The sequence below is a fragment of the Amia ocellicauda genome, chromosome 15 (assembly GCF_036373705.1).
Source record: "Amia ocellicauda isolate fAmiCal2 chromosome 15, fAmiCal2.hap1, whole genome shotgun sequence".
Taxonomy (NCBI): domain Eukaryota; kingdom Metazoa; phylum Chordata; class Actinopteri; order Amiiformes; family Amiidae; genus Amia; species Amia ocellicauda.
Window position 1 is genome coordinate 4,859,524 of NC_089864.1, and position 17,070 is coordinate 4,876,593.

General features: G+C 44.7%; 2 protein-coding genes across 2 annotated transcripts in view; both read right to left on the reverse strand.

Annotated features, from left to right (window-relative positions):
• Positions 1 to 4,794, reverse strand: part of LOC136711054 (uncharacterized) — a 28,656-nt gene extending 23,862 nt beyond the window's left edge. Inside the window, exons 1-4 of the mRNA XM_066687026.1 lie at positions 4,677 to 4,794; positions 2,173 to 2,233; positions 1,969 to 2,062; positions 1,361 to 1,523 (exon numbers count right to left, since the gene is read on the reverse strand). Coding sequence (XP_066543123.1) covers positions 1,361 to 1,523; positions 1,969 to 2,062; positions 2,173 to 2,233; positions 4,677 to 4,794 — 436 coding nt within the window. The remainder of the gene's footprint in view (positions 1 to 1,360; positions 1,524 to 1,968; positions 2,063 to 2,172; positions 2,234 to 4,676) is intronic.
• Positions 4,795 to 11,579: 6,785 nt separating this feature from the next.
• LOC136711056 (IQ motif and ubiquitin-like domain-containing protein) lies at positions 11,580 to 16,581 on the reverse strand. Its single transcript, XM_066687027.1, has 10 exons — positions 16,485 to 16,581; positions 16,178 to 16,329; positions 15,345 to 15,500; positions 14,781 to 14,991; positions 13,997 to 14,172; positions 13,498 to 13,668; positions 13,237 to 13,413; positions 12,902 to 13,150; positions 12,600 to 12,785; positions 11,580 to 12,206 (listed from the first exon to the last, which is right to left on the reverse strand). Exons 1-10 carry the CDS (start codon positions 16,579 to 16,581, stop codon positions 11,988 to 11,990), a joined length of 1,794 nt encoding a protein of 597 aa, XP_066543124.1. The 3' UTR covers positions 11,580 to 11,987.
• Positions 16,582 to 17,070: the final 489 nt, after the last annotated feature.

Consider the following 17,070-nt stretch of genomic DNA (forward strand, 5'->3'; position numbering starts at 1 on the left):
CTCCCAAGGCTTCCGTGCCTCCTGATGCTTCCACGGCACTACCTCCTGCTGCTCAGCCTCCCGAACATACTACAGCTCCCAAGACTCTTCCTTCTATGGCTCCCAAGGCTTCCATGCCTCCTGATGCTTTCACGGCACCGCCTCCCGAGGCTATTGCATTTCCGCCTCCTGTGGTTCCCTCGGTGCCGCCTTCCCAGGCTCTGCCTCCAGAGGCATTTACAGCTCAACCTTTTATGGCTCCGCCTACTGAGGCTTTCATGCCTCCCGAGGCATTGTCCATATCGCCTCATGAGACTGCGCCTCCCTTGGCTCTGCCTCATGAGACTTCTATGGTTCTGCCTCCCTTGGCGCCGCCGCCTCCCAAGACTTCTGAGGCTTCAACAGCTCAGCCTCCTGCAGCTTCCACGGCGCCACCTCCCGAGACCTCCGCAGTGCCGCTTTCCACTGTTTCACCATCTCCATCTCCTAAGCCTTCCAAGACTCCACCTCCGACGGCTCCGCTTCCCACTGCTCAGTCGGCTTCGCCTCCCGAGGCACCTCTCTCAGAGTCTCCTATGGCTTCCGTGGCTTCGCCTTCCCAGGCCCCGGCTTCTGAGGCCTTCTCGGCTCCGTCCACCGAGCCTCCAGCACCTCCTCTGCCCGACCCGGCCTATTCCTGCTCCCTTCACTGCTTTCCTTTTTTCACTATATCAATTAACATTCCTCCTCACCCTTGTGCACTTCTGCTCCTGTCCTTTGTTCTCATTGGTCCTGCTCTTGTCTTCCTAGTTTCTGCTCTCCTTTATAACCCCTCACTCTTTACAAAGTGTTGTCAGCACTCCCTGCATCACCAAGCCTTGTTCTCCTGGTTCCTGGTTCCTGGTTCCTGGTTCCTGGTTCCTGGTTCCTGGTTCCTGGTTCCTGGTTCCTGGTTCCTGGTCCTCCTTAGCTCCTTGCCCTTTAACCCTGTCTCTCTCTCTCGCTCCCTGTCCTTCCTCTTTTGCTTTCTGTCCTGTCCTTGTCTCTATCTCTCTCTTTCTGTTCTGTATCTGTTTCTCTTGACCTCCTGGATTACGACCTTTTGCCTGTGACCTCGACCTCGCCTTTGCATTCTCCTTGGTTTCTGTCTGCTCACTGCAGTAGCTCTGCACTTGGGTCCTGTCTCTAATAGCTTTACGGTCCTCCCACGAGGTAACCGTGACAGTAACAAGTTTGGATTTAGTCCATTTCAAAAGCATATATCCTGAAACTATTTTGTACAGACATAAATAGCTATAAATGTATTTGTTAAAATTTGAATATTTTATTACTTTTATTAAGTGGACAAAAACACCAAAAATATCACTGACCCTTTCCTCCTCCTCCTCCTCCTCCTCCTAACTCGACATGGCAATGATGGCCGTCGTCTTCCTCATGGGAGGCGGAGTGAGCTGTCCCCCCTCTGGCCCCGACGCCTCTCTCTCCTCCTCACTGGATAGGCGAAGGGGAGCCCTCCTCTTCCTCCTGGGAGGCAGAGGGAGCTCTGATGCCTCACTCTCCTCCAGCTCTCCAGAGCCACCGGGGGCAGAGTAGGAATGTAGGGACAGCTCCATTAGTTCCCTCACTTTCCATGCCTCTTCCACACTATTCTCTGCTATATAAAGTGTGTTGGCAGTCGTATCGTCGTGGCACATATGTCTGTAGACTTGGCTTTTTTTTTTTTCCTGAGAGGGCACAGATTGCCTGGAGGAAAAAGTAAAATAAGTGCATGTTCTGTTTTGTTTCACTGAGAACTTGTGAATACACAATGAGGTTGAATGACTTACGCATGTGCTCAGGGACACCCAGATAATTTGAAATGACAGCGTCTGCCCACACTTTGCTGTTTTCACAAGCTGCTGCTGTCTTGTGGCCTAAAAAAAGAGTTTGGAGTTAATTGATAAAGATAAAGACATTATATTGCTGCATGCAGTTTTCCAATGAAATCATGTTTTAGCAGCACGCACTCACATCTAGGCCGTGGACCCGCACCAGGTGATGGTCCAAATGTGCCACGGAGCTGGCGCTGCAGCCTGGCACCGGGCAGTCCAGTGGACCACTGTACCTATGCAAGGAGAAGGAAGCAGACAAGAGGAACAATCAAGGACAAACAGAAGTCATAGTACCAGTGCAAACTCTTGACTTCCATGACAGTAAAAACTTTCTTCTACGTACTGCTCCGATCCCAGGCTCAGCAGCAACAGCAGCTCCTTCCGGTTGACCACCAGGTGGGTGACTGGAAGATGTTCGCGCAGGCCAGCATATTCAGTGTTGCATAATGGACACTTTCTCATTCTAAATCAAGTGAGAGAAACAATACAATTATTTTTATTTTATTTTAACTGAATAACCTTATATTAGCACAATAGTGATAGTTGTGATACTTCACAAATATATATGCAAAACAAGAGACAGAAGACATTAAAAATACATTTTAATGATTTGCCATTTTCATGAGACAGGATTGAATAACATAATAATAATTATCATACTATTTGCCTCGTAAAAGTAAAATTGTTCATTTTGATTTCGCCTATACTCCCTTTCCTTGGCCCTTGACTGGGAACTAACATCAGCTCTTATAATCAAGGTTGCAAGACCTTGTAATGTATACACTTGTGTAAATTATAATTTGTAAAATGTATGCTAGAAATTGCACTGTATTATGGAAACTGGAATTTGTGATGTTTTATGCCTTGAACTGTACTGTATTGATGCACTTGTATTGCACTTATATTTTGTAAGTCGCCCTGGATAAGGGTGTCTGCTAATAAATAATTAATAATAATAATAAACATCATTTATTCTTCTCCATTGGGCAATGCCAGCCACATGTGCTTCATTGCTTACGGGATTTCTAAAACCAGGGGGGTATTCCAGAAAGGTGGCTTAAGAAATCCTAAACCATAGCCTGAACTCCGACTTGATTGAGCAAGACATGACAGTTCAGGATTTCTCGGTTCCACAAAGGCCGATTCCAGTTTAAGTAATCAAGTTCAACCAATCTCGGATAGGTTGAACTGAAATTAGGCGCGTTCACGTAGCATTTATGAATGATTAATCATGGATATGAAACAGCAAGCCGCTTACTTTTCAAGTCCGGAGCAAGAAACCATAATGAGAGCGTATAATGAATACATTCACGTCTTCTCCAGAACAAGTAATACTGCAGCGGCAGGGAGAGAACGAGAGCAGGCTTGGCAAAAAATTGCTGATAGAGTGAATGCATTCGTTCTCCAATCAAATAAGTGTCTTTGAAGATAATTATTGCAATAGCCCTTAAAACGAAACAGTGTGATTTTTGGAGAATGTTAAACGAAAAACAAGTTAATGTGTTGTGAATGTAATTTAACTTGTTACTTACAATTGTTTTCTATTTTCTGTAGCATATTGAAATGGATTAATATTAGTGTCTTTCTTTCAGTTGCAACCCTGTGGGTGTCAAGCGAACTTGGCAGCAAATAAGAGTAAAGTATGAGAACATTGTTCAAAATGGTGAGGTCATTAATGCTTTATTTGCCTTCACAGCTGCCTAAGCAACACCAGTTCAGATGTATAAGCGTTGAAATGGTCAAGCTCAATATACTTGTATGTACATTTACTCATTAGCCAACAGGAAAAAAGTGGAGCAGAGGAGGACAGGAGGAGGGCCCTCACCACCAGCCTTTACCACTGCAGAGGAGTTGGCTCTGGATCATAATAGAGGCAGGCCAATAATGGATGGCATTGCTGGGGGTAACTCATCTGACCCCCATGACACAAGCGCCTATGTAAAGGGTAAGCTGATCACATTTATTAGCAATTGCTCATCCTCGTCTTCATATTCTTCTTCATCTTCCTGTAGTGACTGACAGAACCTTTAATCTGCTGGAGCCAGGGCCCATTGAAAGTCCTGTAAGTAATTTCTGCAGTATATGAGTTAAATGTGGAGTTGTGTAAGATGCAGATGGCAGGTGTATACTTAAAACCTTGTTGTGTTGTAGGATGAGCATGATGAGAACACAATCTCTGCATGTTCTGAGAGGCCTCTAGAGGTACTATTCTTTAACATTGAGTCTGAATTGATTTAGCCACATACTAAAACCATGTTCTCCATGTACTTTAGCAGGACATGGTCCCTCCCACCACTGCAACTTCTGCCTCTGCTGAGCCTTCCACCTCAAGAGATGTTCATAAGTCTAGCTATACAGCATTTTATGTGTATGCTTGTAGCCCATGTAATTTAAAACTGACTCAAGTAAAATAACCTTCCATGTTTATGGCCTTTAGTGAAACCTGTAAAATTATGTTTTGTATCCCCTTTCAGGTGGATGTCCAAGAGTTATATAAGCGCCATCTGGAAGTGGAAATCGAAAAATCGAAACTCCAGATGGAGCATATCAAACTGAAGATGCGGAAGACTGAGTTGGAGATCACTTTACTGGAGCACCAGTTAAAGGTGGGAACACTGGACCTTGTTCTACAACGGTATGAAATAATGTGAAAGGACATCCAGTTGATGATGCCATGTTTTTTTTATTTGGAGCAAATCAACAACAAATAAAAGTGCCTTCTTGACAGTCTCAAGTTGTCTTTGTCACAAAGCATCATGCAGCACAGACTTATTGGGGGGGGAGAAATGAACAGAATCTTTTACATTAAGGTTACACTTGAAAATGATTGTTGGCAATATCACATGCCTCTCTGGTGTGACCCTGAGGCCACGTAGACAGTGAAATGGGACTTCATCATGCCCAGTGTCATCTCCACCCTGGCTCTTGTCTTGGCATGGGGCGTTGCTAGGCTCAGGCCCCCCATTACTCATATCGCTTTTTTTTTTCTTGAAAGCCTGCTGCGTGCAAGAAGTGTGCAACACAATGCACTAGACCAGGGGTAGTTAATTATTTTGTGTCAGGGTCCAAATTACTTGGTCAAGGTATAGTCAAGGTCCAGACATGGGGGTCACATCTTCAAATGACCCTTTCCAACACACACACACACACAATTCTGTGAATTAGTAATATACCCCACTGCTTATATTTAGTACATTCATTTGACAAAGTACAAAAATAAAAAAGTTGAAATTAATGTAAATATTAGTATTAAAACAGGTTCAGAACATTTCATTTTAATTTGTTAAATATTATTATAGGCATATACACTCACCCAAAGGATTATTAGGAACACCTGTTCAATTTCTCATTAATGCAATTATCTAACCAACCAATCACATGGCAGTTGCTTCAATGCATTTAGGGGTGTGGTCCTGGTCAAGACAATCTCCTGAACTCCAAACTGAATGTCTGAATGGGAAAGAAAGGTGATTTAAGCAATTTTGAGCGTGGCATGGTTGTTGGTGCCAGACGGGCCGGTCTGAGTATTTCACAATCTGCTCAGTTACTGGGATTTTCACGCACAACCATTTCTAGGGTTTACAAAGAATGGTGTGAAAAGGGAAAAACATCCAGTATGCGGCAGTCCTGTGGGCGAAAATGCCTTGTTGATGCTAGAGGTCAGAGGAGAATGGGCCGACTGATTCAAGCTGATAGAAGAGCAACTTTGACTGAAATAACCACTCGTTACAACCGAGGTATGCAGCAAAGCATTTGTGAAGCCACAACACGTACAACCTTGAGGCGGATGGGCTACAACAGCAGAAGACCCCACCGGGTACCACTCATCTCCACTACAAATAGGAAAAAGAGGCTACAATTTGCACAAGCTCACCAAAATTGGACAGTTGAAGACTGGAAAAATGTTGCCTGGTCTGATGAGTCTCGATTTCTGTTGAGACATTCAGATGGTAGAGTCAGAATTTGGCGTAAACAGAATGAGAACATGGATCCATCATGCCTTGTTACCACTGTGCAGGCTGGTGGTGGTGGTGTAATGGTGTGGGGGATGTTTTCTTGGCACACTTTAGGCCCCTTAGTGCCAATTGGGCATCGTTTAAATGCCACGGCCTACCTGAGCATTGTTTCTGACCATGTCCATCCCTTTATGACCACCATGTACCCATCCTCTGATGGCTACTTCCAGCAGGATAATGGACCATGTCACAAAGGTCGAATCATTTCAAATTGGTTTCTTGAACATGACAATGAGTTCACTGTACTAAACTGGCCCCCACAATCACCAGATCTCAACCCAATAGAGCATCTTTGGGATGTGGTGGAACGGGAGCTTCGTGCCCTGGATGTGCATCCCACAAATCTCCATCAACTGCCAGATGCTATCCTATCAATATGGGCCAACATTTCTAAAGAATGCTTTCAGCACCTTGTTGAATCAATGCCACGTTAAGGCAGTTCTGAAGGCGAAAGGGGGTCAAACACAGTATTAGTATGGTGTTCCTAATAATCCTTTAGGTGAGTGTAAATACACATAAGACACTTTAGTGTCTTATTAGATTGAAGTCTTTAGCATTTCCCCCTCTGTCCCACTGTGCACTGCAGAAAACTAATGTTGAAAAATGGGGGCAAAGACGATTGAGTAATTCAGGTCTGGGGGTCCCGCAGAAGATGGCAATTGGAGACCTGAAATGCGCGATTTGGAGTCATTTCGAAGTCGAAACTCAGCTCAAAAACTCCATGGAATCAGGCAGATTTGGACTCAAACATATCTTTTCTTCACAACCACATCACCAGCGAACAACCTCACATCGACGACACTGCAGCAAACTGGGCGCGGCGCTGGCACTGGTGCTGGAGCTGGTGCTGCCGCTGCTCAGTCACAGATGTGTGCCAGCGGGTCAGACTGAAGCGGGTGAGGAGCCGCTGTGTGTCTGCACTGCACTGCGCTGTTTCCACCCTGATGGGACTCTCTATCTCAATGGCATCGTGAGCCGCTCCCGGATCATGTGCGCACTTCCGTACTTTGGAGGCAAGGTTGAAATATGTCCACACGTCAAATGATCCGCAGTTTAGCTGTTTATTTATAGAAATCAGGAAAACAAACCGACTACCTGTGTTTTTGACAGTACAAAGTGGCACTCTTGGCCCAGTCCACACCGGTACCGAGCCGCCCGAACCGGCAATCTGCACGCAATCAGCTCACTGGACCCAGGCTCTACAGACATGCGCATTAATACATCACATCCTATCGGCTGATAACCAGGAAGGGCTGCTACTGGGATCCACACAGTAACAAGCACTGAGTACAACAAACCTCCGTAACAATACATACTTAACAAATATTTATTTAAGTATCTTCAACATACTGTACATGAACAGTCTCTACATGTTTTACGACATAAAGGCACTGTATGTAAATTACACAGCCTCTGACTACAGATCTTATTTCCAGCACACACCACATTCCAGCTTTAAACACCTTACACAACCCTTCATACAGGCAGTTCATCATTTGTCCTAATGACAATATTATTTTGTTTCCCAAGTCAGACGAAATCCCATCTTGGCAGATGCCAAGACAAGAGGAGGATGTATGTACAATTATTTTATATATATGTTTTTTAAGGTGTCATTAGTCATGACTTGTTTGCAACAGTATACTTTTTAAATTTTGTATTGCTATGCAGTTTTTGGTCTCAGCTTAATACTATGACCAATAGGGGGTTGGTGTTAGATGGTGTGGAAGGAAAGTTAGAAATTCTTTCCTTCATATCTATTTTACTCTGTTGTATACTTAAGAAAGATAAGGTCAAGCCAGAAGGACAGGCCAGAAGGAAGCTTGTTTTCTGTTTGTTATTTACGATGAGAATCTTGGAGACAATGTCAAACGGTATGATTTCAGTGTCTGCTCCTTAATCCTTGTATTGACCCATGGACTCTGTCCTTTAATAATATATTCTGCTTAGCAAGCTTTTAAGATAACAAAAGTAATTACTTATTAATTGTAACCAGATCTTTGTTTTCTGTCTATAAAAAGCTCTGACTTTTAACATGAAAGCAGAGCGACTTTTGGCTCTTCTTGATTCACTGTTCCTCTCCACGCTGCGTGTATTAAAGGCTTTGCAACTAACGTTCCAACCTGATTGAAGATTGTTTTTCTTCCACAGTGGAATGAACACTACTGCTAATTTTAATACCATGGCCCAATGTTTTAATGAAACCGTGACCTAAGCAATAATCCTACATTACAAACCTAGTGTTTGGTAACAGTTTTCTGTTTGTTACAACTATGTTTTATTTACATTTCTTTTTCCGTTGATATAGCTGGACTTCTCAGGAGGAGAACAGTTGCCACCAATAAGGGAAAGAACCCCGACCCTTGTTAGTAAATATGAATTATTTTAAGTAGCAGAACTTGAAACAAGCTGATAATGTGCATTTCTTAATATTGACGGTAGTGCATATTATTACACAGGGACGAAGGAGGTCAATTAATTACCCAACCTTTTTTGACTATTCAGCAAAGGAACTATTCAAAGATGAAATTGCTCAAAAGAGAATCACATAGCATCGTGTAAGTAATTTTCCATATTGAACCTGCAGTCCAGGCTTTGAAATGGCTATGCATATGTCGCTTACTACAGAGAAACTAATGTAGTGTCCACTCCATGGGCAAATTAAAGGACGAAGGAGCAACTGGTGTAATACAAGACCAACACACCAACATTTTTTAATCAAACCAATGGTTATTGTATATTGGTCTTGCTCATTAGGACTGAAGTTATAGCAGATTGTACTTTATCTTATTAGGATTGAAATTATTGTATGTTAGGTAAACCTTGATCCTTTTAGGACTTAAGCTAATGTATATTGCACTACTTTACATTAGGACTGTAGTTATGTGGAGTATTATATTTGCTGTAACATGTATATTGTGTATTAACTGTAAGTTGCCTTGGATAAGGGTGCCGGATAAATAAATAATTAATAATAATAAAAAATATCTGATTCAATCTTTCAGATTTGGCAGGTGCTTAAGGAAAGTGGCTGTTAGCGCATGGTGTGGGATGTTGAAAGGCTGGTCTTATCGCACACTTATACTACACACACCTCATCAAGTCACACATATACTGACAAATATACAGACGCAACATATGATGGCACAGCGGTGTTCCGGGTATGAGACTATTTTATGCTCCACTGAAAACTTGCAAATTAAACCCTCTAATTCTCTTAACACGCCTGCTCAATGTCTACATCAGTTATTACATGGCAATATACCTGAGCCTCAAGATTCAGTAGAGGGACATGAGTGCACATAGGAGATTGCACACACCACAGATATTAGAACCGATTTAACAGAAACCCCCCTGAAAGAAGGGGTAGTGTTGTATAAAAATGGCTCCTGCTCCAAGCTTAATGATGGTGTCACACTGTGCGGTTATGCGGTGTGCACATTACAGGATACAGTGGAAGCCTACGCACTGCCTTTTAGTTATGAGCAAGCAGCAGAATTTTTTGCATTAACGAGAGCATGTCTTCACTCTGAAGGCAAGGATGTCACTATCTATACCAGGGGTGGCTAACCCTGGTCCTGGAGAGCCGCAGGGTCTGCAGGTTTTTGTTTTATCCAGAGCGTTAACTGCTTAATTGAACCAATTATGGGTTTTAATTAGGCAAAATGTCCCTGTGTTCAAGATATCCATTGATTGGTAATTAAGAGAGACCTGGAAATCCTGCAGGATTGCGGCTCTCCAGGACCAGGGTTAGCCACCCCTGATCTATACCGATAGTTGTTATGCATTTGGGGTGGTGCATGATTTTGGATGCATATGGCAGACTGGAGGGTTCACTGCAGCTGATGGAAAAGCGATTTCACATTCGAGTTTAGCGGAAGACTTGATTTCAGCATGTGATAAGTCAAAAACGCTCGCTATTGTTAAAACGAAGGGGCATAGCCTGTTAGACATGGAAGAAGCCAGGTGAAACAAGACGGCTGATGAGGCTACCAAGACGGTAGGTGGCACCTTTTCTTGATAGTAAGGGTTTTCTCTCCTCATGTTTCTTCTCCACTATTTTGCCAAGACATATTGATTTTAAACACATGCAGGAATGTGCTGGGGAACAGGAAAGGGCCTTTTGGAAGGCTGCAGGATGTGTACCTGATGACAGAGGTTTGTTGTGCAATAAAAGGGCTGGCTGGCCCTCCCAACCTGTGTCCTCCCTTTTCTAGCACACGATTTACATGGATTAACACATCGCGATAGGAGGACTATAGAAAGACAAATACAGAAGCAGTATTGCATATCGCACAGTAGGGAGGTTATTCAACAGCTGTTGCAGAGTTGTTTAACTTGTGCTCGTCATAACACACAGGGTGTAAAAAACACATCAAACGCTTGAGTATCCTTTCCTTTCATGCAGTGGCAAATTGATTTCACTCATATGGAACCCAAGGGTGCATTGAAATATCTATTGGTAATGGTTGATCCTTTCAGTAAATGGCCAGAGGATTTTGCATGTTCCAAAGAGAATGCAAATACAGTAGTGAAAATTGTGAAATCATACCCTGATATGGTATAGCTGTGACTATTGATAGCCATCAAGGGACTCCTTTTACTTCCAAAGTCACAGAGGCTCTGGTGAAATATCTTGACATTGACTGGAAATTCCACATCCCCTATCACCCACAGTCCTCTGGGGTGGTTGAGAGGATTAATCAGACTATTAAAAAAAACTGACAAAAGCAATGACGGAAAAGCAAACAAAGGACTGGGTCACACTGCTGCACCAGTGCCCACGACGTCGGATGCCTTCGCCTTCCACAGGAGTAACCTGTTCTGGAAATATGCCCATGACATCGCCAGGGAGAACGACGTTAACACACCCTGCTTCGTGTGCTCCCTGATGCCTCATGGAACGGACTCTCCTTTCCTTTTGAGTACTTTGCAACCGTCTGACAACAATGTAGTAGGCTGTTTAGTTCTGGCTGGAACTGGGAAAGTTGATGATGTGTTAAGAAACCATACACTGTGTCCATATGTCATTGCTGTCAGTACTAGCAGTGCACCAGACCCTTCTATTTTTGTACAGCAGGTGTGCCTTCCGCAATGTCTATCCTGTTTCCCTGCACCTTTTCCCTTATGTTGGTTGAAACTGAATGACACCAATGGCACCTATACCACTGTTGGAAATCTTCCCCCAACCCTATGTAACCACACCTGCACCCCTCCTGTCCTCAACAGTAACAGTTCCAGGCTTACTTGTTCCGGACAGCCCGATACCTGTAACACCACCTTCCCACTTTGGGGGACTTTTATCATTAAAGATTGGTATTGGGTCTGTGGTAACAAAGCTTACTCTCACCTGCCTACTGACTGGTTAGGATTATGTACTTTTACATGCTTAACAGATGGCTTATACATAGTTCAAGAATAACACCACAGGTAATTGGCCACTGAATCCAGCTAAGCACATGAAGCAACACAGGAGGGCCGCCTCTGTTGATAGGTCTGTATCTGAAATACCTGAAGAGCAGTGGCAGAGGCAGCAGCAGGAGTGGAGTGGAGTGAGGACAACCACGAGGAATCGGCGCACAGCCCACAGCCCGGCGAGGAAACCCATCTCTCTGACTAGAGCCCGGCTACTGTTCCTCCTCTCCTCCTAACCCCACTAAATACTCAGCCCTGATTAATCTTTCTCTAACCTGTCACCTTTACCCATTAACAAAAATCAGGCCCATTCCGAGTTAACAATAAATCTTTATTGTTTTAGTCTTCTGAGCGGCCGAGGAGACAAGAGCCCTTAGTGAGATTAGTGAATCACAGTGGTACAGTGTGTGTGAACTCCATTGTGCAACTCTGTGTTATCTCTGAACAAAAGGCTGTATTTATACAGTTATATATCTATATGTTACATTACAGCACCAGCAGCTTTCTTTTTTATAGGTATACAGTGTTATTTGCAATATTCCAGGTCTGTAAAACTTAAACTCTCTGCCCTATCTATACATCAAGAACCAGCAATTAATATACTGACAGAACAAGGACTCAGAGAATCCACAGTATTACACAGAACTATTTACATCATTATTTACTTATTACTATTAATTCTGGATATTTCATTTATATTTACCGATGAACTACTGGTTGAAATCATTCACTGCATGGTGTTGTCAGGCACTTTCTGTGAACGGTTTCCAAATCTAGTGTGCTTGTGTGCTGTCACCGTGCTAGCTGACTTAGTCACTAAAAGGGTGCGCTGAGAGTGGGACTCCTGACTGTGTAAGAAATTAGCCATGGCTAGGATTTGGGAGAAGTGTTTCTTCGCCAAAGTGTGCTTGTGCTTGATCTGACGGATGAACACAACCCCATAGGCCTGCCCAGAGGAGAGAGGGAGAGGGAGGAAAAAAAGATCAAGATGTCTACAATCCGTCACCGTGCCTCTGTCAAGTCACGTTTGGCCATCAATAGTGCTAATAAAAGGCACAATATTATAAAGACAATGTAAACTGACTAAGGGAAATGGATATTATCTGTGAAAGTGCCAAACATCGTTTAATCAAGCATGTGCCAAGCAATAATATTAAAGACCTTCGGATACACATCTGAGCTGAGAATGACACCTGCTGGCCGAATGTACAAATTAAACAAATATATTGGTAAAAAAACTTGGGAGAGACTGTCCATAAAAGTCATCCTCTATCTGCTAACGGTGTCCCTCTTCTCAATGCTACGTCACAGCCTGTTTCCTGCGAGGGAGGTGCGGTACCTGCTCGGTCTGGTCCAGTTTGGCGTGGGCCGTGGCCTCGTCCTTGGTCAGCAAGATGCAGTTCCAGGGGGCCCATTCGCAGTGCCGGTCCCAGCGGGCGAGGACGAGGTCATGCAGGTCGTCGCACGCGCTCAGAGCGGACTGGCGGCCCCAGATCACGTCCACCAGGTACTGCAGGTCCTGCTCCTACCACGAGATCAGGGTACACACGGGAATGGGTCGTGGCAGCAAATCGGTTTTCACGGCGGGCGAGATCGACCCTCGCTGCTCTTTTCGTATCGGGGAGGCATTCTGTAAGTTACCTGCAGTAAGAAAGCGATGATATTGCCTTTGTCGGACTGGGCCTCTCCATCGCGCAGCAGTCGGAGGATGGTTCTGTACTGGGAGAAGTCCTCTCGGCGCCGCGCCTCGTTGTCCAGGCGGTCGCACTGCCGACAGCGCCCCACCGAGCGCGACGTCGCCTTCAGAGAGAAGGATGAGCGGGGGAGGTAGCTCTTGCATCCCGGGCAGAAGTGAATGTTCTTCCGTAGCTGTGCCGGATCCTGGGGAACCTGGGGAGGAAGATTAAACTGGAGAACCGGAGCACTGCATTGCTGCCGAGAAGAATGATCTGAAATGTAAAGACTCTGTGGATTACCTTGAGGAGCTTGGTCAACGCGGGGTTAAAGGTCGGCATTTTAATAAACTGCAGGAACAGCGTGGAAATCCTCTTTCTGAGCCCTTCCAGATTAGTGTCCTTGACTCCTCTCGTTAAAAGATCAGCCTCCCTGTCGATCAGCTCCACTATGTCCCGAGTCAGCTTGCAGTCGTGCTCCTGAAACAGAAACAGAGCAGAGGCGTCAGCGGCGGCCCTGGCGCGCCACTGTGCGACGCACTCGAGTCAGAGAAGAGACGGTACCTTGACTGTGTGTTTCAATGTGAGGAGGACATCGAGTCTTTCGTCTCGGGCGAGATGCTTCATGTTGATGCTGGCGTAGAGGTCTCGTAGCTCCCGGGCTCGGATCGTGTACTGCATGTCCATTTCCGTGATCTTTCCGTCAAATGCCTTCCACTTCTTCGGCTCCGCACACTGAGATATCGCACAAGGAACACACAGAGCACAGGCACGCATGAGGAACACCTTTATAAAACGTTAAGAGCTCAGTAAAACAATCAGGTTTGGAAAGTGCCTCCCCCAGACTGAACCGGTTCTGATTTTGGCTGCTCTCTCGTTAAAAATATGAAACCTCAGCCCATATTAAGTAGAATATATATATCACCAAAAATAGACTATTTGTGCTCTTCACAGGTTAGACTAAACCCCACAGGCGTACTCCAGGACAAGGCCCAGAACTGGGAACGGCTGGTGTAGTGAATAATCAATCTCACTTTCAAGGCCACCGTGGACTCAGACTGACCTTTTCCAGGAAGGCCTGCACAGACTTCTTGCTGTTCTCCTCTCCTGCAGCCACCCTGTGTCTCCCGATGGAGGCGATGAGCTGCGTCTCCTGCTCCAGCAGCGCACACAACGCTGCCTTCCGCTCCGGGCCCGAGAGCGTGGCATTGATGCGCTCCTCCTCTTCCCGCCGCCACTCTGAACACACGCACACAGACACTCGCTGAACATCACCAAAACACAGCAGAGCTCCTTCCTTCAAGTACCAACACCAGAGGCCTTTCGGTTGCATGTTTAGAAAGTCTAATATCTAATAACCAATTTTTGATTTGCACGCTAAACATCTCAATGTTTAAGCTGATGGATGCTCACCAGACAGTCTACTGATCAAAACAAGACCGTCTGTCAGTGTGGTGACGCATAAAGCTGCGATGCACCCGCGGAGTCTCACTTCTCGAAAGACTAGATCGCGAGGTGGATTTATAAATATTATTATTTGGTTATTTGTGTTATTTCAGCTACAGTTTTGTTTGGCCACTTGGGTATGTGTTTGCACAGCACCTAGACGCCACTCACACACACCATGGTGCAGTGGGTTCTGTTTGTCCTATCAACACACAAATCGGTACAGATGTTGTGTTGACGCCACGTGTGTTAGTCCACTCTATGTTCTGAGCTTATGCAAGCGATTTCCTTTCAAATGATACCATCCATATGCATGTGATGTACAATTGACAAAGTTAGGGCCTTTTATAAATTTGGGCCGGTCCTATTAGTCCCTTTAGCTTTTAAACTACACCACCTACTCTCTAATGCATGGTAGAGCAGGTCAAAGTCCTCTTTGGTCTTTGGGTTCATCCTTCTCTCGTACTCCCCCCGCAGGCGGTCCTCTTTCTCCTTCCTCTTCCTGATCTCCTCCTGCTCGAGCCACTCCAGGTGACGATCCCTGTCCCGCCTCAGCCCCTCAGTCAGTCTCTTGGCCTGCCACCGCCTGGTGTAAGTCTGTATGACGATCACCTTAGCAAGAAAAAAAAAAGGAATCAAAATGGCACCGGAGCACCGAGCACAACAGACTTGTTTTGCAAAGTAGAAAAGCTCGACATCACTTAGAAGTTCATTAAAAACTAATAATCTGTATTAAAATGGGTTTAAGCATGTCTGTACAGCCATTGAATAAAGATATAGAGCCACTTTTAATCTATTCTCAAATGTTCCTAGGATATTCCTGGGAAATAAACTAAAAGCATTACAAAGCACGTGCCTCTACACTTGCAGAGTTAGCAGTCTTCTAAAGCATGCATATCAAGACATAATAAAGACCCCAACGCATTTATTTTACAGCAAAAGCAAAGCAAACCTAAGACACTCACTGCCTTCAGTCTCTGGGCGTGATGTTCGTCCGCCCTCACATATCCTTTCGGTTCTATTAGCCTGTCCGTCACATCTGACACATAGCACCCTATCTTGGTCATCTGTGTGGATGTTGTGTTAGTGACCTGCTGCGACTGGCTCTTCTGCATGACAGTCTAAACAAATAAACAAGTAAACACGTATGTACTGGATCACATGCATGTTCATCTTGTCATGTGCAATGAGAGCCAAACACATTTACAGCTACACAGACACTCAGGCTAGGAAAGCAGTTGCACACTGCAGTCAGTCCTGACACTTTGATGGCTTACGATTGCCATAACATGGTTGTATTGATTTTGAAGCAACCCAATTATTATTATTATTATTGTTATTATTATTATTATTAATATTATTATTAATAATAATAATAATAATAATAATAATAATAATAATAATAATAATAATAATATTATCATTAAATAACGATGGAAAGTCAGGTACCTGTGTTTCCCTACAAATATTTTCAACCCCACTGTCAGGCCTTCTTTTGGGCAGCGTCTGTACGGCTGCATGGTGAAACTCCTGCCCTGTAGTTTTGTGCTGATATCCACCCAGAAAGGGCTTACGATGAGTGCTTCTCTCAATCTCCACAACCACGTCCTGAAATTCGTCCGCACCTGGAAGCACAGCACAGAATTGTATAAAGAATAGTGCAGTCCTCCTTCGTTACAGTCCCTAGTCTGGGAGAAGCCTTGAAATATCCAGTGAGAGAGAGAGAGAGAGAGAGAGAGAACTGTCTGCATAACAAAGAATCCTCAGAAACAGAGTTGTTACCTGTCTGAACCCTCACAGCTATGACGTCAGGCATGTTGTACTCCTGCTGGGGTTTGATTGGCTTGATGGGGAAGTTCTCGGGGTCGTTGGAAGACATTTCCAACTGGATGGTGCCGTGAGGCTGCACTCCGAGGTCGATCAGGGTTTCGGGATCCTCAACAGCCTTCCCTGGAGGAGCCAGTGGGACAGAAAATAAATCCCTGTTCATAACCAGCCAAAGCCAAGCTCATCCGACAGACAAACCATTCACTCATCGAAAGGAATGGCACTGGACACGCGCACAGGAATAAGTTCACGACTTCTCATCTGAATCGTGATCTCACCCTCAAACGATATGTGAATCACGCTGGCTGGGATTTTGAGTTCGCTGGCGAAGTGCTCTCTCAGACCCCTGGCTGACGTGGAGATCGCAAACGCCATGGTCCACACATGGCCCTCGGGGAAGAGGATGATTTTAACTGAATAAGACACACAACCAGCAGTCAGAACACGGGCAACTCCAATCACAGCCGAACCCTGACCGTTTGGGACGGGTGTACAGTAGTATATTACACAAGGGGACAGTGTCCAGTTATGTACAACTACTTAAGTCCATTGATATATATACTCTTTATTATTTTCCCTCATTGTATGTGGTATGTTCCTTTGCACTTCTGTAAATGTCACTTCCTTTATGTCACAATGTAGCAACAGTTGCATTGTGTGTGTGTGTATGTATTGTGTGTGTATGTGTGTGTGTGCATGTGTGTGCATTGTGTGTGTGTGTGTGTGTGTATGTATTGTGTGTGCATGTGTGTGCATTGTGTGTGCATTGTGTGTGTATGTGTGTGTGTGTGCATGTGTGTGCATTGTGTGTGTGCGTGCATTGTGTGTGCGTGTGTGTGTGCATTGTGTGTGTGTGTGCATTGT

What these genes read in the sequence shown, in the direction of transcription:
- LOC136711056 (XM_066687027.1), bottom strand. Translation starts at nt 16,581, where the DNA reads ATGGCGTTTGCGATCTCCACGTCAGCCAGGGGTCTGAGAGAGCACTTC. An exon ending in ACATGCCTGACGTCATAGCT is followed by an intron (nt 15,501 to 16,177) that starts GTGAGGGTTCAG and finishes TTATTTGTTTAG; the next exon opens with ACTGTCATGCAGAAGAGCCA. An exon ending in TCATCGCTTTCTTACTGCAG is followed by an intron (nt 12,786 to 12,901) that starts GTAACTTACAGA and finishes ATCTCGTGGTAG; the next exon opens with GAGCAGGACCTGCAGTACCT.